This window comes from Culicoides brevitarsis, chromosome 3 (genome assembly GCF_036172545.1).
Source record: "Culicoides brevitarsis isolate CSIRO-B50_1 chromosome 3, AGI_CSIRO_Cbre_v1, whole genome shotgun sequence".
Classification (NCBI taxonomy): domain Eukaryota; kingdom Metazoa; phylum Arthropoda; class Insecta; order Diptera; family Ceratopogonidae; genus Culicoides; species Culicoides brevitarsis.
Window position 1 is genome coordinate 825,208 of NC_087087.1, and position 24,079 is coordinate 849,286.

At 28.2% G+C, this 24,079-nt stretch overlaps 1 protein-coding gene across 1 annotated transcript; it reads left to right on the forward strand.

Moving 5' to 3' along the window:
* Nucleotides 1-1,390: 1,390 nt before the first annotated feature.
* Nucleotides 1,391-23,390, forward strand: LOC134833485 (glutamate receptor ionotropic, kainate 2-like). The gene is made up of 11 exons (XM_063847805.1): nt 1,391-1,526; nt 17,815-17,978; nt 19,242-19,863; nt 19,989-20,161; nt 20,275-20,496; nt 20,645-20,848; nt 21,044-21,727; nt 21,940-22,042; nt 22,105-22,220; nt 22,656-22,802; nt 22,981-23,390. Exons 1-11 carry the CDS (start codon nt 1,391-1,393, stop codon nt 23,248-23,250), a joined length of 2,841 nt encoding a protein of 946 aa, XP_063703875.1. The 3' UTR covers nt 23,251-23,390.
* Nucleotides 23,391-24,079: the final 689 nt, after the last annotated feature.

The following is a 24,079-nucleotide window of genomic DNA, read 5'->3' on the forward strand; positions in this document are numbered from 1 at the left end:
TTGAAATGTTTTTAGAACGCAGGTGATTGCAAACAATTAATGAGACTCATAACTGCGTTTAAAATCATAACTCTTGACGAGTTTTGTGTCGCCCTAATTGCAAAGACGAAAGCTCAGAGCAAGAAAAAAAAATAAAATAAAGACAAAAATAAATAAAATGCTTGTAATAAAAGCTTTTATCTTTTATCCTGTCGACATCACCCCTCTCTCTATTCACATGATGGAAATTATATTCCATTCACTTAGTTTTCATTTTTATACTTTTTTTTCGGTCTGTGTGTCGGTTTTTTGCTAAATAGCAATATATGAGGACATCACCAAATAGAAGAAGCTTATTGCTAACAATATAAACTGAGACAGCATAAAAACCCGTAAAGGGAAATAATCATTATTATTGTCTTTTGTTTATCCTTTCCCTCGATTGTTTTTGCGGTACTCTGAAATGGGCACAGAGGCGTTGCGAATGTTTTTTTAACAAGATTATTTTAGTTTTACGACATTTTTTTAAGAGTTTTCTATCAAAAGACGTCTCTCTTGGTATTTTAAGTCAGCAAAAAAGCACTTTTAAAGAAAAAAAAAAGTTTTTTTTTGTGAAAATGGAAAAAAACGAAGTAACGTCTCTGTTCCATTTCACTGCGAAAGTGTCATTTTCAAAAATAAAACTTTTATTTGGTACTTCATCTTTATGTGTTTGACCATGGGATCGTTTCGCCGTCAACGAACGACAGACCCACAGAATAATAAGATAATTATGAGTAAAAAATAAGCTAACCAACAAGTAAATAGGTTGTTTATTATTATGTTGCCCGAAACACACTGCGGAATAGATAATGGAGGAGAAAATAAATTTGTCTCTCGTTTTTTTTTTCTGTCGTCCCTTTTTACTACTTATTATACTTTCCGTACCATACTTGATTAGTTTGACATGAGATTGACCTGCTTGATCGTAAAAGTAATAAACAAGATTCTTTTTTCTCTCGTCTTCCATCATTATTTATCATCCATGCTTCAAACGAAAAACGACACAAAGTCGAATGAACTGAAAATAAATGATAAAGGTCTTTCCTTTTATTACTTCTATTCGTAAATGATAAAAGCAATTTTTATTGTTTCAAACTTTTTTCTGTATTTCTTTTCATCTTACGTTGATGTTATTTTGTGCGATGAACGAAAACTGTACAATTGGAAACTTTTTAGCAAGAGGTAAGTCATTTTTTTAATACCAACAATTTTTTTTTTGTAACGCGAAATGAAACGAAAAATCCAATCAGCGAAAAATTGATGAGATTTCCAATTTTTGTGTGATGTCAAAGGATTTTTCGTTCCATTTCTCCCGTTAAAAGTCAATAATTAAAAATATTTCTCCCTTTAGGTTTCATTATGTTCCGAAATGGCATCGGAATTGCGTTATGTACTAAAGTGCGGCGACAATAACACAAAGTCACGCAAATCGAGTACCAAATCAAAGGAATCGCCAAAATCGAAGGAATCCGATTCCAGCGATAGTCATCATTTTCAACCGTTTGGTATGCCTCCGCCGCCGCACAATGGTCCATATCCGCTTTACGAATTTGAAGGGAAAACCTTCCATATACCGTAGTATAAAGAAATGGCTTTTTAGTAAAAAAAAATATAAAACAAAAGTCGACGTTTTCCTCCCCTTTGGGTGTTTTAAACAATTGTACAGTAGCGAAGTAAACATTATCCAGACTTTTTCATGAATGACTGATCTGAACTTTAATACCCATTCATTATTTTTTGTCATTTCTGTAAAAAAAAAATATGATGAGTGTGAATTTATGCCAACTTTTTTTTAATTGAACATTTTCTTTCAATTAAAAAAAAATTATCACAAAAAAATTAATGAAATTGTACGACTTCAGCTTCATTCTGGCCTACAAACACAAAAAAAACAACAACTTTTTTATAGAGAAATGCTGTATAGAGCCTCAGAGTAGTGAAAAAAATAAAAATTTAATGAAAAGGTAGGATAATAATAAATTTTAATATTAAAATCGAAAAATAAATAACTCTCTCTCACTGCGATCTTTTGTACATACAAATAAATAGAGAATATTTTCACACAGACAATGAATCAAATTTTACTCGAGTTTTAACGCAATTTTTTGTTGGCGGTGTAGATTTATGTCGGTTGATACAATTTTTCAATTATATTCCATTGTTGCTAAATTATTATTATTATTACGGTTATTATGCACCTTTTATGCTAATATTTCTCCATAAAGCAAGGCAAGGATTCAAAAGGTAATTAAAAGTATGAAAATGCCTTTGGGCGACGCGACGCTTCAAATACAAAACTTTGATTTCCTTTTTCGCGCAAAAAGGGTTTGAGTAATTGAGCGAGTAAATAAATGAATAATAATTGAGTTTTAAACAAAGCATAAAAAAGGAGAATTTTAGTTTTATATTTCAAATAAATTTAACAAATCCCCTAATTAAAATGCTTGTTATCGTTCAATCAACCCTCAGTTGACCTTACAAGCCAATTAAACACATGTCACAATAATTACTTTAAATTATATATCATGAATTTGTACAACAAAACAATAATTATAATTATTATGACAAAATTTTAATGATGAAATTTTAGTTAATTAATTTTTGTGATATAATTATTATTATCCTCATTTTATTGTTGCAGCATTTGGTTAGAATATCATTTCATTTTTTTTTAAATAACAAAAATAATGAAATTTTAAACTGATACATTTAATATTTCACTCACTCGAGCTTTTTTAATTATTAAAAAAAAAATTTAGCGATACGAATCTTTTTAAAAAAATTATTAAATTTTACGCAAAAATATGAAATTTGGTTTCAATTTAAAAAAATAAATAAATAAATAAAATGAAAAAGAACACAAAGTGTTCAAAAAAAGGATCTAATAGGATAAAAATTTAAATCGTTAAATGTATAAATCTTAAATAAATTAAATTAAAGTTTAAACATAAAATAATTATTAAAATGTTAAAATTAATAAAAAAACAGAAGAAAAAAGAGGAACAGTACTTTTAAGAACTATTTGTAATAAAAAATAATGAAAATTTAAGAAAATAAACAAAATATGATTGTTCATAAAAAAAATTTCCATTCATAAAATATAATATTTTCCATGCTCTTAAAAACTTAAAAAGGTAAGAAATGATCGAAATTTTAATAAATATCTTCAAGAGCATCATCATATGAAAAAGTTGAAATTTTATTAAAAAATTCGTTCATGAGCTTAAGTAATTTCAAGCTTAATTACATTTTATCGCCAAAAATTCGCTTGAGGCTTCATAAATTTTTATTTTTTAATGTTGAAATTTTTATGTTTTCATATCCCTTCCTCCTTTAAGAAAAAAAAATTGAAACAAAATGTAAAAAGAAAAGACGATTCAATAACCCAAAAACGTATCCTCATTTATTTATGTAAGGCTAGAGTATCATAATATCTGTGACTTCACATAATAATAATAAAAATTCAACCGATATATGAGTTTTTTCATTTTTTTGGAGCCTCGCATCTGCCTGCCGAATAAATATAAAAACAATAAAAATTCATGTTAAAAAAAGAATCGATGAACCTTTATGAGGTCACGTTTCACTGTATTGTGGTATCTTCTCATGTATTTTTTTTTTGTCTCGTATTTTTCTTACATTTTACGTGTTGGAATGAGAGCTCCGAGAGAAAAAGGATGTTCGAGCGACATAAATAAAAGAGAAAATCATGCCTGGAAGGGAGAATAGGACGATGTTAAATAAATAAAATATTATATTGTAAAAGTATCAACAAATAATACGAACTTTTGCGGAAATTACATGCATGATGACAACTGAAAATTGCACGGTGAACGCTTTATTAAGTTTGTAATGATAATAATGAGTCGACTTTTCAACAATATCGTAACTCATACTCTCGCAAAAAAAAAAAGATGTTACAAAGTCGAAATAAATCTTTTTTCTGCTATCTTGAGCGAATTTACGTTACAAAGGCAAAATGAAAGTTGTACCTTACGGATTGAAAAGTGTTTAAATTAATGCCTTGAGTTTTTTAAAGTTCATTTATCCCTTGAGTAAGAAATTTAAAAAAAAAAATTAGTTTTTTAAGAGTTTTTGTATAGAAAAACGAAATTTAGATAGTTTCTTTTTCCTAAAAATTTGAAAAAAAATTTTTTTTTTTTTTTTTTTCAAAAAAATTATTTTTTAAATTTTTTTTTTAAAAAATTTTTTTTTTTATTTTTTAAATTTTTTTTAAAAAAAATTATTTTTCAAATTTTTTGATAGTTATTTTTATGAATCTTTTTTGAAATTTTGACATTTTGCATGAAAAAGTATTTTAAAATTTTTTTTTTTATTTTCCTCATTTTGAAAAAAAAGTTTTTGGAACAAAAAGTTCGAAAAAAAAAATTGGAGAGGCATAAAGGATTAATTTCAACACTTTTCAATCCATAGGGTAAAACGTCCTGAACGAAATAGAGAAGAATAAAAGAAAAATAAAAAAAGGTGAGTGTCTGCCAAAACCTTCTGTTTTTCCATGTCTTTTTGTTATTTATCTACTGAATTATTGCTTTGCATTTCAATAAAATACTGATGCTCTCTTACCAAAAAGTTTTGTGTGCACACACAACAAATCAGACAAACACATCAAATATTCCCTTTACGTCGTCGTCGTCTTTGTTGTTGCTGTATTTGTTGTTGTGCATGTCATTCAATCTACGGCAATGATAAATTGACTGTTTTCAAACAAACCGCCAACAGATTTCTCACACAAAATTCCTTTCCTTTGTGATTCGAAAAAATTTTTTTTCGTATTTTTCGAGGTGTTCGTGTTGAAAATCGCTCGTAAAATAATGATAGAATTGTCACACATTCCAAATTTTTTTAACAAGAATTGAGGGAATTGTTGCTGCTTTTAAAGTCGAGTCATTTGTCTCCTCCTTTCTTGAGTTTTATTTAAAGAGGTAAGTTTCTGAAATGCAAACAGAAAGGGTTTTATATGGAATTAATTAATTTTTGAATCAGTTGTCACGACCCTTGTTGGTCTTTTTTGAAACTGTTTACATTTACATAACAGAAGAATTATTTGTGTCATCAAGAAAGGAAGTAATTTAAGTGAACACGGAAAAGGAAAGTAAATCAAAGTCACGAAAAAAATGAAAAATATTAAAAAAAGGAAACTTTTTCTTATAAAAAAATGAGAAAAATGCAAAAAACATGTTTTTGGAAAAAAATTCTTCGAAATTTGCTCATTAATCTGTCATTTTAGTCTAGACAGATGAACTTGACTTGACACAATTCAAAAGATTTTTCTCGTTAACTATTCACTATTCAAAGTTAATTGAATTCCCAATAGCTGCTGCCCATAGAAAAAGACAAACCCAAATTACTTTCTCGAACGAATTTTCAATTTTGTCTCGTCATCGTTCTAACCTCAAAAAAAAAAAACCACGCACAAAACACGTGCGATCCCCAATTTTCTACATTTTTTCCATTAGAAAACACAAAATTAGAAAATAAAATGTCAGAAAATCCCCATTACATTTATTTAATTTGATCTAAAACAAAATGAGAGATAAGATAAATGTGAAATACAACAAACACACACAAAAAGGTAACACGGAAACAAACAAAGAAAGTGATTTTTCTCGGAATCAGTTGATTTTCCTTTATGCTATTTCAATTGGAGAACGAGAAAAGTAAAAACCAATGATTTGATTTTATTCTCATTCCAAGTGTTCATTCCATTTTGAGCGCAAAAAGTTAAAATCAAATTTGTTGTTCAAGACTTCTTTGTGTAAGAGCGACATTTGGTCGAAAAAACCACAAAGCAAATCAAATAAAAAGGTGAATTATTTCCTTTCAACTCTTTGATTTTGCTTTTTATATAAATTTTTCTACAACTCACATTTGTAATTTTTGTCCGTCTCAGCCATAATATTTATTTTAAAAGATAGAGGGCTCAAAGTAGGGTCAAAACATAATGAAATTTTTCGCCCAAGGTACGCTCATCATTAGATTTTCAACTTTTATGCATCATATGGGATCCTCCCATATAAGCCTATATACAAAAAAAATATTTAAAAAAAAATATTTAAAAAAAAATATTTAAAAAAAATATTTAAAAAAAAATATAAAAAAAAATATTAATATATTTTATATTTTTTTTATTTTATTTTTTTTAAATAGGTATTTAAAAAATTTTTTTTTTAAATATTTTTTTATATCGCTTTTCATCGCATCGACGGAGTGTTGCACAGTTACATATACATTGATCTTCCATCAATTTCAAATACTGCAATATCTTACTCGACACTTTTTATCATTTTTTTTTATCCTTTTCGAAGTTGAAACAGAAATTAGGTCAAGAACCAGATGATCATCCAATAAATTTAAATCGCAGTGATTCTTCTCCATATGTCTCTATCTCCCTCTGTTCTCGTTGAAATAACAAAGGAGAAAAAGAAGTAACTTAAACATATTACTATTAATATTCGTAGATTTTCTCTGCACTTTTCTTCTTCATTTCGTTCAACTCAACAGGAATGCACATATTTCTCCATGGGGAAATTCAAAACCAACCGACATTAGTACAAGCACATGCAACAGCAATCATCTCGTTCGAAAGGAATTGAATATGATAAATCATGCAGAGCATCGAAGAAGAAAGTCAGCAAAATCTGACGATATGCCCGATTTAATCAAGGTTCGGTCATCATCCATTGTTTAAATATCTCTTCTGATTTGTCTTGTTTTTGCGGTAAACTACCCACACAATGGAGTTTGTTTACAAGAAAACATCAATTCTGAAAATTTCTGATGAATTACATCATCATCATCACGAAAGTTGCAAAGAGTAAATAAAGGAAAATGTGACGACTGAACATGTAAGGAAAAATTAATAACAAAACCAGAAAGTTATTGAACTGAAAATTTTGGTTTGGATTTTAATGAATGTTGTTCGGACAGATGCTACTCTCTCGCAAGCAATTTTCTCTCGACTCTCCTATATTTGATGTCAGTATTTTAAATTATTATTATTATTTTAATGCCACAAACATTTTCGAAATTAGATTTAAATGCAGAGAGAAATGGAATATATGGACATGGAATACGCAGGAACAGATGTTTGGCTATTGGTTTTCGGGAAAAACAAATAAAATTTGGGTTTCCATTCAATTATATCGATATTATTGTATTTTATGATGTTCATATTTTGCTCAAAGTCATGCATTTAGTCGAATTTCAAAAAGGGAATTTCCTATACATTCGTTTTAAATAATTTTATTTTTACAAAATTTATATTGTATTCACAAACAAATATTGCTTCTAACGGATAAACTCCGAAACTATGCGTTTCCAAGCATATGTTTCATGGAGAAAAGTTTATTACTAAAGTCAGTGCACAATGTTAGCGAAAAAAAAAATTTCAAAAATATTTCACGCAAAATCCGCCTTACACTACTTAATTTTTCATTTTTATTTCAATTTTAGCTTTGAAATCCATCAAATATGGGTTGAAAATTGACTTGAGAAAAAAAACGGTTTTTGCTCCTCATATGATAAAATCGTACTTTTTTTTATTTGATCAAAAATCGATCAGATATCAATGGAAATCAACTTTAGAATGAATATTTATTAAATTTTAGCTTTGAAACCCATCAAAAGTTGGTTGAAAATTGACTTGAGAAAAAAAGTACGATTTTTGCTCCTCATATGATAAAATCGTACTTTTTTTTATTTGATCAAAAATCGATCAGATATCAATGAAAATCAACTTTAGAATGAATATTTATTAACTTTTAGCTTTGAAACCCATCAAAAGTTGGTTGAAAATTGACTTGAGAAAAAAAGTACGATTTTTGCTACTCATATGATAAAATCGTACTTTTTTTTATTTGATCAAAAATCGATCAGATATCAATGAAAATCAACTTTAGAATGAATATTTATTAACTTTTAGCTTTGAAACCCATCAAAAGTTGGTTGAAAATTGACTTGAGAAAAAAAGTACGATTTCTGCTCCTCATATGATAAAATCGTACTTTTTTTTATTTGATCAAAAATCGATCAGATATCAATGAAAATCAACTTTAGAATGAATATTTATTAACTTTTAGCTTTGAAACCCATCAAAAGTTGGTTGAAAATTGACTTGAGAAAAAAAGTACGATTTTTGCTCCTCATATGATAAAATCGTACTTTTTTTTTTATTTGATCAAAAATCGATCAGATATCAATGAAAATCAACTTTAGAATGAATATTTATTAACTTTTAGCTTTGAAACCCATCAAAAGTTGGTTGAAAATTGACTTGAGAAAAAAAGTACGATTTTTGCTCCTCATATGATAAAATCGTACTTTTTTTTATTTGATCAAAAATCGATCAGATATCAATGAAAATCAACTTTAGAATGAATATTTATTAAATTTTAGCTTTGAAACCCATCAAAAGTTGGTTGAAAATTGACTTGAGAAAAAAAGTACGATTTTTGCTCCTCATATGATAAAATCGTACTTTTTTTTATTTGATCAAAAATCGATCAGATATCAATGAAAATCAACTTTAGAATGAATATTTATTAACTTTTAGCTTTGAAACCCATCAAAAGTTGGTTGAAAATTGACTTGAGAAAAAGAGTACGATTTTTGCTCCTCATATGATAAAATCGTACTTTTTTTTATTTGATCAAAAATCGATCAGATATCAATGAAAATCAACTTTAGAATGAATATTTATTAACTTTTAGCTTTGAAACCCATCAAAAGTTGGTTGAAAATTGACTTGAGAAAAAAAGTACGATTTTTGCTCCTCATATGATAAAATCGTACTTTTTTTTATTTGATCAAAAATCGATCAGATATCAATGAAAATCAACTTTAGAATGAATATTTATTAACTTTTAGCTTTGAAACCCATCAAAAGTTGGTTGAAAATTGACTTGAGAAAAAAAGTACGATTTTTGCTCCTCATATGATAAAATCGTACTTTTTTTTATTTGATCAAAAATCGAGCAGATATCAATGAAAATCAACTTTAGAATGAATATTTATTAACTTTTAGCTTTGAAACCCATCAAAAGTTGGTTGAAAATTGACTTGAGAAAAAAAGTACGATTTTTGCTCCTCATATGATAAAATCGTACTTTTTTTTATTTGATCAAAAATCGATCAGATATCAATGAAAATCAACTTTAGAATGAATATTTATTAACTTTTAGCTTTGAAACCCATCAAAAGTTGGTTGAAAATTGACTTGAGAAAAAAAGTACGATTTTTGCTCCTCATATGATAAAATCGTACTTTTTTTTATTTGATCAAAAATCGATCAGATATCAATGAAAATCAACTTTAGAATGAATATTTATTAACTTTTAGCTTTGAAACCCATCAAAAATTGGTTGAAAATTGACTTGAGAAAAAAAGTACGATTTTTGCTCCTCAGATGATAAAATCGTTGTTTTTTTTTATTTTTTCAAAAATCGATCAGATATCAATGAAAATCAACTTTAGAATGAATATTTATTAACTTTTAGCTTTGAAACCCATCAAAAGTTGGTTGAAAATTGACTTGAGAAAAAAAGTACGATTTTTGCTCCTCATATGATAAAATCGTACTTTTTTATTTGATCAAAAATCGATCAGATATCAATGAAAATCAACTTTAGAATGAATATTTATTAAACTTTTTTAGCTTTGAAACCCATCAAAAGTTGGTTGAAAATTGACTTGAGAAAAAAAGTACGATTTTTGCTCCTCATATGATAAAATCGTGTTTTTTTTTATTTGATCAAAAATCGATCAGATATCAATGAAAATCAACTTTAGAATGAATATTTATTAAATTTTAGCTTTGAAACCCATCAAAAGTTGGTTGAAAATTGACTTGAGAAAAAAAGTACGATTTTTGCTCCTCATATGATAAAATCGTACTTTTTTTTATTTGATCAAAAATCGATCAGATATCAATGAAAATCAACTTTAGAATGAATATTTATTAACTTTTAGCTTTGAAACCCATCAAAAGTTGGTTGAAAATTGACTTGAGAAAAAAAGTACGATTTTTGCTCCTCATATGATAAAATCGTACTTTTTTTTATTTGATCAAAAATCGATCAGATATCAATGAAAATCAACTTTAGAATGAATATTTATTAACTTTTAGCTTTGAAACCCATCAAAAGTTGGTTGAAAATTGACTTGAGAAAAAAAGTACGATTTTTGCTCCTCATATGATAAAATCGTACTTTTTTTTATTTGATCAAAAATCGATCAGATATCAATGAAAATCAACTTTAGAATGAATATTTATTAACTTTTAGCTTTGAAACCCATCAAAAGTTGGTTGAAAATTGACTTGAGAAAAAAAGTACGATTTTTGCTCCTCATATGATAAAATCGTACTTTTTTTTATTTGATCAAAAATCGATCAGATATCAATGAAAATCAACTTTAGAATGAATATTTATTAAATTTTAGCTTTGAAACCCATCAAAATTTGGTTGAAAATTGACTTGAGAAAAAAAGTACGATTTTTGCTCCTCATATGATAAAATCGTACTTTTTTTTATTTGATCAAAAATCGATCAGATATCAATGAAAATCAACTTTAGAATGAATATTTATTAACTTTTAGCTTTGAAACCCATCAAAAGTTGGTTGAAAATTGACTTGAGAAAAAAAGTACGATTTCTGCTCCTCATATGATAAAATCGTACTTTTTTTTATTTGATCAAAAATCGATCAGATATCAATGAAAATCAACTTTAGAATGAATATTTATTAACTTTTAGCTTTGAAACCCATCAAAAGTTGGTTGAAAATTGACTTGAGAAAAAAAGTACGATTTCTGCTCCTCATATGATAAAATCGTACTTTTTTTTATTTGATCAAAAATCGATCAGATATCAATGAAAATCAACTTTAGAATGAATATTTATTAAATTTTAGCTTTGAAACCCATCAAAAGTTGGTTGAAAATTGACTTGAGAAAAAAAGTACGATTTTTGCTCCTCATATGATAAAATCGTACTTTTTTTTATTTGATCAAAAATCGATCAGATATCAATGAAAATCAACTTTAGAATGAATATTTATTAACTTTTAGCTTTGAAACCCATCAAAAGTTGGTTGAAAATTGACTTGAGAAAAAAAGTACGATTTTTGCTCCTCATATGATAAAATCGTACTTTTTTTTATTTGATCAAAAATCGATCAGATATCAATGAAAATCAACTTTAGAATGAATATTTATTAACTTTTAGCTTTGAAACCCATCAAAAGTTGGTTGAAAATTGACTTGAGAAAAAAAGTACGATTTTTGCTCCTCATATGATAAAATCGTACTTTTTTTTATTTGATCAAAAATCGATCAGATATCAATGAAAATCAACTTTAGAATGAATATTTATTAAATTTTAGCTTTGAAACCCATCAAAAGTTGGTTGAAAATTGACTTGAGAAAAAAAGTACGATTTTTGCTCCTCATATGATAAAATCGTACTTTTTTTTATTTGATCAAAAATCAGATATCATGAAAATATCTTTACAATGAAAATCTTTAGAATGAATATTTATTAACTTTTAGCTTTGAAATCCATCAAAAGTTGGTTGAAAATTGACTTGAGAAAAAAAGTACGATTTTTGCTCCTCATATGATAAAATCGTACTTTTTTTTATTTGATCAAAAATCGATCAGATATCAATGAAAATCAACTTTAGAATGAATATTTATTAACTTTTAGCTTTGAAACCCATCAAAAGTTGGTTGAAAATTGACTTGAGAAAAAAAGTACGATTTTTGCTCCTCATATGATAAAATCGTACTTTTTTTTATTTGATCAAAAATCGATCAGATATCAATGAAAATCAACTTTAGAATGAATATTTATTAACTTTTAGCTTTGAAACCCATCAAAAGTTGGTTGAAAATTGACTTGAGAAAAAAAGTACGATTTTTGCTCCTCATATGATAAAATCGTTGTTTTTTTTTATTTTTTCAAAAATCGACCAGATATGCATGGAAATTATCTTTAGAATGAATATTTATTAACTTTTAGCTTTGAAACCCATCAAAAGTTGGTTGAAAATTGACTTGAGAAAAAAAGTACGATTTTTGCTCCTCATATGATAAAATCGTACTTTTTTTTATTTGATCAAAAATCGATCAGATATCAATGAAAATCAACTTTAGAATGCATATTTATTAACTTTTAGCTTTGAAACCCATCAAAAGTTGGTTGAAAATTGACTTGAGAAAAAAAACGGTTTTTGCTCCCCATATGATAAAATCGTTGTTTTTTTTTTATCAACTTTAGAATGAATAATTATTAACTTTTAGCTTTGAAACGCATCAACAGTTGGTTGAAAATTGACTTGAGAAAAAAGTACAATTTTTGCTCCTCATATGATAAAATCGTACTTTTTTTTATTTGATCAAAAATCGATCAGATATCAATGAAAATCAACTTTAGAATGCATATTTATTAACTTTTAGCTTTGAAACCCATCAAAAATTGGTTGAAAAGTGACTTTAGGAAAAAAGTACGATTTTTGCTCCTCATATGATAAAATCGTACTTTTTTTATTTCTTCAAAAATCGATCAGATATCAATGGGAATCAACTTTAGAATGCATATTTATTCAATTTTAGCTTTGAAACCCATCAAAAGTTGGTTGAAAATTGACTTGAGAAAAAAAGTACGATTTTTGCTCCTCATATGATAAAATCGTACTTTTTTTTATTTGATCAAAAATCGATCAGATATCAATGAAAATCAACTTTAGAATGCATATTTATTAACTTTTAGCTTTGAAATCCATCAAATATGGGTTGAAAATTGACTTGAGAAAAAAAAACGGTTTTTGCTCCCCATATGATAAAATCGTTGTTTTTTTTTATTTCTTCGAAAATCGAGCAGATATGCATGGAAATTATCTTTAGAATGCATACTTATTCAATTTGAGCTTTGAAACCCATCAAAAGTTGGTTGAAAATTGACTTGAGAAAAAAAGTACGATTTTTGCTCCTCATATGATAAAATCGTACTTTTTTTTATTTGATCAAAAATCGAGCAGATATGCATGGAAATTATCTTTAGAATGCATACTTATTCAATTTGAGCTTTGAAACCCATCAAAAGTTGGTTGAAATTTGACTTGAGAAAAAAAGTACGATTTTTGCTCCTCATATGATAAAATCGTACTTTTTTTTATTTGATCAAAAATCGATCAGATATCAATGAAAATCAACTTTAGAAAAATGAGAAAAAAATACGAATATGATAAAATTACTTTTTTTTATTTGATCAAAAATCGATAATTTTAGCTTTGAAACCCATCAAAAGTTGGTTGAAAATTGACTTGAGAAAAAAAGTACGATTTTTGCTTCTCATATGATAAAATCGTACTTTTTTTTATTTGATCAAAAATCGATCAGATATCAATGAAAATCAACTTTAGAATGAATATTTATTAACTTTTAGCTTTGAAACCCATCAAAAGTTGGTTGAAAATTGACTTGAGAAAAAAATACGATTTCTGCTCCTCATATGATAAAATCGTACTTTTTTTATTTGATCAAAAATCGATCAGATATCAATGAAAATCAACTTTAGAATGAATATTTATTAACTTTTAATAATCTTAACTTTTAACTTTAAATTAACTTTTAATCATGTCATGAAATGTTTGGAATGTCTGTAATATTCTTGTTATGTGAAAATTCATTAAGTACTTTAAGTTCTATACTTTAATTGTTATGTATCGTAATTATTGAATATTTACAAATAAAACTAATTTTAACACTTGAATCATTAAAAATGAAAATTATTAAGCTTTTCCAAGTATTTTCTATTATAACAAAACACTCAGATTGAGGCAAGTTCACTTTATTTTCGGTAAGTAGTAAACAAATTCATTCACTTTTATGTTTTTTTAATGAAATTTTCTCTGTGTCTTCAAAATCTCTTCTGTTCCGTCGTCATTTGCGAGAAAAAAAGTCTTCATCTCAACTCAACTATTCATTCAATATTAATTTTATTTATCTCTCACATCATCATCTAAACACTACTTTGTTGTGATATTACAGCCAAATTGTTTTGCGGCGATGATTTTCATGAACAACAAAACAAACTAACTCGTGAGACTGCGGCGCGCGTATCTATTATGCATCGTTGATGATCTTATTAAGACGAATTTTATATCTGTGTGTGTTTTTGTGTCTCGTAATAAAACGCAAGAAGAGATCTAAGAGAACGTATTAAAACAAATGTGAAAATCTCTGGGTAAAAATAAAACTTTTCTCAGTTGACTTTAATTTTTCGCCGTGCAAAGAACTATCGAGAAAGACGAAAAACTACGAAAAAAAAAAGAAGAAAAATGAATATAAGAAGAAAATTATTATTATCAAATACGTGGCAATAATGCGGCGACAAAAAGTAGTACCAAGTGCTAAGAAGATAAAAATGATGACGTGACAAAAAGAAAATCTTCTAAGATAATTTTATTACACCTCTTTATAGTAGTGTGCGATTTTTTTTTTTAGTTTTGAAAAATTCCTCCATTCCTCATGAGACGACAACGTCTCTGAACAAGAAGAAGACAAGAAACGTGTGTGTGACAAAAAAAATCTCTCTAATGATGATGATAATAATGGAAACCGACAGGAATTGAAAGAATTTTCGCATTCATGCATTCATTAAATAAAAAAAAGCTAAAAAGTGATTCGAAGTGCCATTAAAACTAATTAAGCGAGATTTTCACATATCCCAAAAAAACTTGAACAAGAGCAACGAATGCAAATGCATTGACAACAACAAAAAAGTCCTTTGAAAAACAACACGTTGATGAAAAAAAAAATAATTGGAGGAAAAGCAGCGATATATCTCTCTAAAATGACTTCCATAACAAGTTTTACTCTACTATTCACTACATTGACTGTTTTATTTATGGCACACTTTTCCGTGTGTGAACGAACTATTAAAATTGGTACGTTCTCGAAATTCTTCAACGTTACGTTTATTTTTTTTTACGGGATTTATTAAATTAAATACTATACAAGAGTTCTATATCGGTATAAGGCTGCTCCAATTTTTTTTTCGAACTTTTTATCCCAAAAGATTTTTTTCAAAATGAAGGGAAGTCAAAATAAAAAAAAAAGTTAAAAATTTCATCTAAAATTACCGATTATTTGTGTATTTTCATAATTTTTCATGAAATTTTCAAGAAAATTTTTTAATTTTTAGTAATTTTTGTATTGAAAATCGTATTTCGACATGAAATTTAAAAAAAAAATTATTTTCATAAAAATTTTTGATTTTTTTTTTTCAAAAATGAATGATATTCATTTTTTTTCAATTTTAACTAAAATTTCATTGTAAAAACTCAAAACAGCAAAAAAATTGATTAACGATCACAATTTTTTAAAAAATTTGGCATTTTGTATGAAAAAAGTATTTCAAAAATTTTTTTTCAAAAAAAAAAAATTTTTTAAATTTCTTGAAAAATTTTTAAAATACAAAAAAGGTCATTTTTGATGAAATTTTTAACTTTATTTTTTTTATTTTGCCCCATTGGATATAAAAGTTAAAAAAAAAAATTTGGAGCAGCCTTAATGAAAAAAAAGAGAGTATGAGAGATGCGCGTCAACGACAAAAATGTTCATTAGAATCTTCTCTTCTTCACAGGTGTTTTGAAAAAAAAAAGTATAGGAAGGTTCATTTATCAACATATGTTTGTCTGTCTCAGAAAATTTTCCGTGCGATCGACTTTTGGACCTATCTACGCGTGTGTGTGAATCACTGCGATCATCGAATGAAACAAGATTGTACAAGTTGTGAGTCGCGCGGCGAAAAAAACGACAAAATATTGTTTTATTTATAACACAAAACGCGACCTGCATCGCCCATTTTTTGTTTTTCTCTCGTTTTTTTTTTATTATTATTTATCGTTGATGTTGTTGTTATTTTTTTTTTTGTTGATGTCTTGTTCTGATTCTGCTCGCGTTTCTCTCGAACAGAGCATCGGAAAAAGCATAAAAAAACAAGAGATACATTCAATTCTGTGATTGAGCGCAATGTTTCGCTCACTCGGTAAAATTTGTAATAACATGCATAATATAGACGGTCATCATATTTTATTGAAGTACGAGTACGAGGCAGAGAAATAGAACATTACCGGTCTCTTCATTTCATGAAAAAAAAATTCTCTGCTGTTGTTGTGTCGTGTTGCCTGATGACACATTTTCACATTTTCATTCATGAGTTATTCCGTACGATGCGAGTTGTTTATTATTTTATTGATGCAATGACGACGAAAAACGACGCGTCGTTGATGGTTGCAAATCACGAAACGCTTGCAATGGACTCATGTCACTTTTTTTGACAAAATTTTTTACATGCGTTTTGTAACATGACACGCTTTATTGAACGTTGCAAATGGTTTTAGTGGATTTTCGGTAGTTTGCAGATTTGTTTTCAAGTATGAAACGTGCTAAATGACGTTCAGTCAAATTTCCTCTCTCTCGACGATATTAAATTCACAAAATTTTTCGATGCGTGAACAATTTCGAAGTATTTAACAAATCAACAAGTTTCCTTTAGGCTCTCTAATGACAGCAAAATTGTTGCTGTTGAATTGAAAACTCATCATTCATTAAGACAGAACGTTCTCAGGGGCTTTATCTTTGTCAATTGCACCGTAAAATAATCACTATTAATATTAATTAACAGAAATAGCTTCGGAAACAATCCGAAACCGACCTAATTTTGCCATTTTGTCTTAAAAGAGGAATCATTTGAGAATTATTTTATTACACACAGTCCCAATAAAGACAATGGATTATTCGATATTTATTGCCGTTATCAATTTTAACCACATACAGAACAAAGTTGTAGCTGGATTTTGACTTAAAAGTGAATCCTTTCATAAATTTTAACAACACTCGTGTTTCGTACAAAGAAAAAAAGATAAATATTGTGGGAAAAAACCTCAAAGTGTTATGGTAGCGCGCAGCAATGAAGAAAGATGTGAAGACATTCGAAATTAACCATATTATTATCATCGTGTGTCTTGAGCTCATGTAACGTTAGAACACTGAGATGAAAAATAACAAAAGGGGTAACACCATTTACACACGAGGATACATTAAAATGTTGGGAAAATAGACACTTTTATCGCTTCGTCTTCGCAATCCATCGCATTCTCGTCATTAACAACAATAACATTCGCCGGGAATAAAGAAAATAGCGAAAACGAAGAAAAAAAATGTATTTCAGGAGCAATAATTCTTTTACGCTAAGACATATAAAATAAAATATTCCTTGCTGCTCATCTGGAGAGAGTCGTCGTTGCTCGTTTGCAATGCGGAAAAAAATTAAAAGGGTGCAAAAATGAATAATAGCGGTGTATGTGCGATAAAAATGCCTTTTACCTCCTTGTGAGTTAGAATAAATTAACAGAGGAAAAAAATTCCTCTCTTTTTTTATCATCAAGGGAGTGTAAAAAAAATAAAACAGACACCATAAAAGATGTTTGTTTGACACGAGTAGCAACCTTCCGCTTGTGATTTACGTCGTCAATGTCGTCATTTTAATTTGCACACTCTCTCCTCTGTCTCTCTGACATTTTTTTCACGACACGGCAGTAGATGTTTGATCGTGTTAATCACGATGATGAAAAAGCATCATTAACATATGCAAATCGGCATGACACACAGAGATAAATCTCCAAAGTGCGGGATGATGATACGGAATGATGATTAAAGATAATTGCGTGGGAAATTCGTAAATCATAAAAGTTTTTACTACTCATTAGGTGCGTTACTCGATCAGGAGACAGACGATACGAAAATTGCCTTCGAATATGCCGTGGATTATGTGAATTTTCAGGAGAATATGGATTTGTTGGAAGCTGAAGTTGAAACGGTAGAGCCTGATGACGAATTTGGATGCGCACAAAAGTTGTGTGAAATCTTGGAGGTAAAGAAATTTTCATTTTTTTCATTATATTTCATAATTTTCACAAAATTTCATTTTTTTTTTCATTAAAATTTCATATTTTCATAAAATTTTATTTTTTCATAAAATTTCTTACTTTTCACAAAATTTCATATTTTTCATAAAATTTTTTACTTTTCACAAAATTTCATTTTTTTTCAAAAAAAATTCATATTTTTCATAAAATTTTTTACTTTTCATAAAATTTAATATTTTTCATAAAATTTCATATTTTTCATAAAATTTCTTACTTTTCATAAAATTTCATATTTTTCATAAAATTTTTTACTTTTCATAAATTTTTTTACTTTTCATAAAATTTCATATTTTTCATAAAATTTTTTACTTTTCACAAAATTTCATTTTTTTCAGAAAATTTCATTTTTTTCAGAAAATTTCATTTTTTTCATAAAATTTCTTACTTTTCATAAAATTTAATTTTTTTTCATAAAATTTAATTTTTTTATAAAATTTTAATTTTTTTTCATAAAATTTTATTTTTTTAATTTTTTACTTTTCACAAAATTTCATTTTTTTCATAAAATTTATTTTTTCATAAAATTTTCATTTTTTTTTAAATTTATTTTTTTAATTTTTTAAAAATATTTTGAAAAATTTTCAAAATTGTTACCTGCACATTTTATCGTTTTCTAACCAAAAACTTTAACAATCAATACTCGTAATTTAATTACTTTTTGTATCATTAATGAGATCTAATTTCGTGTTTTGCAATAAAATTCTCATCAAACTTTAACGATATCTGCACCTGTTATCTCCTTATTTCGTGAATTACTCTGCGAAAGTGATATCTCTTACATGTATTTTAATTATAAACAAACAATAAAGATTAATTTCGTATAGACGACTTCTAATAAGTTCACACAAAATGAAAAGCAGACAATAAAAACGAACTATCTATAGAAAAATTAACGAAACCTCAATCGATCTTTATTTATTTTTATAGATTTTGTTGAAAATTAAAACACACAAAGCGAATTTCTGTCTATTTATCTTTCAGTATTGCGTTTATACGCGTCGCACAATACGAGAGTTTCACTTTTCCATCAAACGATAAAGTTTACTCGAGAGATTTTATTTGATTTTATTACCTACTACATTTAATTACCTACTGAACGATTTGATTGTTTGTTTAATGTTCGACAAGTCGTATTTCAAAATTTGAATTAATTCAAAAAAAGGTAAAAATTTCGATTAATTAACTTTTTTTTTGTTTTTTTTTCACAGCGAGGCGTTGCTGCGGTATTTGGTCCGGGATCAGCATCATCTGCGATTCACGTTCACAGCATTTTGGATGCAAAAGACATGCCTCATATCGAAGTTCGACCCGATGGCGAGACAGAAATTCGTTCTTTGAACATTCATCCTGACCCGGCAACGATTCGAAATTGTCTCATCGATCTCGTGAAAATATTCGATTGGGAAGGTTTTACAATAATTTACGAATCGGGGCCTTGGTTGCCGCATTTGGCGGAATTATTGAAAGTTTACGACGCAAAGGGATATACAATTACTATCAAACAGTTGGATTTAAAGTTGCCATCGAACAATTTTCGACAGATGTTGCGACAAGTAAAGGTGTCAGAAGCGAAAAATATAATTATCGATTGTTCGATTGAATTGTTGCCGGAGGTGCTGAAACAAGCGCAACAAGTTGGACTGATGTCAGATCAACACAATATAATTATCACTAATTTGGATTTCCATACGTTGGATTTGGAGCCATATCAATATGGGGGCACGAATATCACGGGATTGCGATTAATAGATCCAATGGACCCGAAAACGGAAAGTATTATTTCGTTTTTTCAGCAGAAACATTCCGACTTGGATTTGGAGTTTCCTGATAGTAAGTTGAAAATGCATCGAGTGATTGCCTTTGTTAAGAAATATTTGCTCTGCTCTTAATTAATGTCACTCAAAAGCCCCTTTAGAAGACAATTGTTCTTTATTAATAACATTTTCTATTTGCAGGTTTGACTGCTGAGCATATTCGTGTCGATACAGCACTCATGTTCGATGCTGTGTTGCTGTTTGCCGAAGCTCTCGTAACACTTGGAGGCACACAAATTCAAACGATGAGCTTGTCATGCGGCGATACCGACAGCTGGAATCATGGATTGTCGCTGCTCAATACCATGAGCACGGTAAGCAATGTGCAACAATTTGCTGATAATCCATTTCTGTCTGCAATAAGCACACACTTGTCGATAAATTAAGTGAGACGCAAGATAAAAGGGATTCTCTTTCCAATTTTCAGTCGACAATTGAGGGATTAACGCGAACAATTAAACTCGATACAAATGGCAATCGAACGGAATTCACACTTGACCTGGTTGAATTAGCTTCGGATGGCATCCAAAAGTTCGGTACATGGAATTCAACGACAGGCTTGAATATCACACGAGCTCCTGTACCAAAAATATCCGCCTTGAACGACGGATCGTTACAGAACAAATCTTTTATTGTTCTCACGGCATTGGTAAGTTGCTAATTTCAGGTCAAAATGTCAATGAATACAATCAATTACGATTAATTTGCATTCAAATTGAAATAATTTTCATTGAACTTTTGAATTTTCACAATAGATGTCGCAACTAACGAATTTCCCTCGAAAATTTCCTTTGTAGAGTGCCCCGTATGGAATGTTAAAAGACTCGGCGGAAAAATTATCGGGCAATGATCGTTTTGAAGGATTCGGCATTGAGCTAATTCATGAACTTTCGTTAATGTTGGGTTTTAATTACACATTCGTGCTGCAAGAAGACGGCGTTTATGGCTCAAAAAATGCTGATGGAGAATGGAATGGAATGATAAAAGAAATACGAGAACATGTAAGTTTTAATTTTTTCATGAAAAATTGAGAAAATTTAAAAAAAAATTTTAATTAATTTTTTTAAATTTTAAATTATTTAATTTTTTTAAAATTAAAATTAAATTTTAATTAATTTTTTTAAAAATAAAATTTAATTTTTTTTTTTTTAATTTTTGTTTAATTTTTTTTTTTTTTATTTAAAAAATTTTTTTAGAGAGCGGATTTAGCAATTACTGACTTGACAATTACCTCAGATCGCGAAGGAGGTGTCGATTTTACAATGCCTTTTATGAATTTGGGTATTTCGATTCTCTACAAGAAGCCAACGAAGGAAGCTCCGTCTCTTTTCTCTTTCATGTCTCCGTTTTCGAAGGAAGTTTGGTTGTATCTCGGATGTGCATATTTAGGAGTTTCCTTCTCATTGTTCATTTTGGGTCGATTATCGCCCGTTGAATGGGATAATCCGTATCCGTGTATCGAAGAACCTGAAACGCTCGAAAATCAATTTTCCCTTGCGAATTCTATGTGGTTTACAATTGGCGCGTTATTACAACAAGGCTCTGAAATTGCCCCAAAATCGCCTTCAACACGTACAGTTGCCTCAATTTGGTGGTTTTTTACACTCATTATGGTTTCTTCATACACTGCCAACTTGGCTGCTTTCTTAACTGTCGAGTCTGTGGATGTTGTGATCAGTAATGCGGAAGATTTGGCAAAAAGTTCAATTACTTATGGCGCAAAACGAGGCGGAAGTACATTGAGTTTCTTCAAAGATGCGGATTATGAAGTTTATCAAACGATGCATAAATTTATGAGTTCTCATCCGGATGCCTTGACGGGATCTAATGACGAAGGTTTGGAGCGTGTAAAGTCAAAAGATGAAGATTATGCTTATTTGGTAAGTTTTTTGTTGATTTAAAAAAAAATTTAAAAAAATTAAAAAAAAATTTAATTAAAAAAAAAAAAAAAATTCAAAAAAAATTAAAAAAAAAATTTAAAAAAAAATTAAAAAAAATTTAAATAAAAAAAAAATTTAAAAAAAAAATTAAGAATTTTAATTTTTTTTTTAATTTTAGATTTTTATTTAATTTTTTTAAAAAATATTTTCAGATGGAATCAACCTCAATTGAGTACATAACAGAACGCCATTGTGAAGTTACTCAAATTGGCGGATTACTTGATGAAAAAGGATATGGAATTGCAATGCGTAAAAGTATAAAAAAATCAATTTTCAACATAAAAATTTTAATTTTGACAAAAAATTTTTTTTTTTAGATTCCCCTTATCGAAGCGCCTTGAGCGAAGCTGTGCTCAGATTGCAAGAACAAGGTAAGCTAACGTTAATGAAGAACAAATGGTGGAAAGAAAAACGCGGAGGAGGCGCCTGTTCGGTAAGTATTTTCGCAAAAACAACAAAATAAAGTTGAAATTTGAAACTTTTACGAAGAGTTCGACGGAAGAAGGAGGGGCAGAAGCTTTAGAGATGGTTAATGTAGGCGGAGTTTTTCTCCTTTTGATAATCGGATGTCTCGTTGCCATTTTAATTAATTGGTTAGAGTTCATTTTTGACATTAAATCGAAGGCAGCTGAGGCAAAGGTTTGTCTTCTCTTCGCAGTAGATCAGAAACCTTTTCCATTTTCCTCGACATTGAAAAATCATTGCTTTAAACCCCTTTTTTCAATTAGAAATTTTTATTTAGAATTTTTATGAGTTTTTAGGACCTTTTTTTATTTAGATCTGAGAATTTTTTTTTTGCACGAACCTATTTGAGTTTTTATTTTAACAAATTCCTGCGACATTTTTCCCAACCTTTTTCAAAAAACAGGCAAAAGGCGACGACAAAGCTGAAGCTCTTGGCATGAAAAATGTGAGCGGTGTGTTCTTTGTCTTATGCGTTGGTTCTGCTTTTGCCGTTTTATACGGCATTATTGAGTGGTTATGTTTATCTTATTCCAAAGCGAGACAATATAAGGTAAGATTTTCAATCCTGCTTGTTTTCTGCTTTTATCTTTATTTAACAATTTTAACGAAATTTTCTGTTTTTTTCATGCAATCGTCTCGTATCGTCATACTAACAGTCACTAATTTTTTATGTTTAAAACTTTAAAAATTTCAACAAAAACTAAAATTTTTAATTTTCAACTATTTAGGTTCCCTTCAAGGAAGAATTCATGGAAGAACTGAAATTCGTTATGAAATGCAGCGGCAATACAAAGACAGTACGACATCGCAAAAGTTCCTCAAATGGCTCTAAAAACTCGATAATTTCCGAGCATACACATTCACGAAGCGGCACGCCAAAAGATTCAAAAGGACCGAAACGGGAAGCGAGCGATCCTTATCTCAATATGAGAGTCAATGGTAACAATAAAATTGGTTGGCGTTTGAATAAAACTGATAACTTAGATGAAGATGCTTAAAATGTGTCTCAACAATTTAGCAACAAATTTTATGATAAAAACTAACGAAAAATTATTATTTAGTCAAATTGCACTAATGAAAATAATTTATTTTTTTAGATAAATTTTTAGTTTATTTTAATAAATTGTATAAATATTTTTTTTTTGCCTCTTTCTTTATTTTTGTATAATTTGCAGTAGACATGTATTTTTTAATATTTTTTCATTTTCTTTTGTAGTTCAATAAATCCAATATTTTTTGGAATAATATGTACTTAATAATATTTTTTTTGCAGTAGAAGTGACGTGAGATTTTTTCTTTGTACAATTATCTTTTCAGTTTTTTTGAAAAAAATTCAAAATTCTCACTTAATTTATGATTTCAGAAAAGTTCTTTGACAGTATCAAAGTTGAAGAGGAACCATCTCAAAATGATAATTTCAAAGAGGATTGAAGTAGAATCTTTTTGCTTTTTCTTTGCTTTTATTCAAATTATGATTACAAATTAGAATTTGAAAAAAAAAACGTTTGTCTGCCATTTAAGATGCATTACTTTTAGATTAAAATGACAAAAATAAAGAAAATTTTTAATAGGAAATTAGGTAGAGGAGAGATTTAATGTTTATTTATGAAATAAATAGAAAAATGTTGTTTTAAGAGACAAATTTTCAAGATTTTAGTTGAAAAAAAATTTTGGAAATAAATTTGAATTATTATTACATGAAATTCTGTCTTTTATTTGAACTTTTATCTCAAACTTTGATAGTAAGAAAAATTTTAATTTTTAATTTTTTATTCATTCATTATTCATTCAATCGATAATTCCATTTAAAATCCATTAAAAAACCAC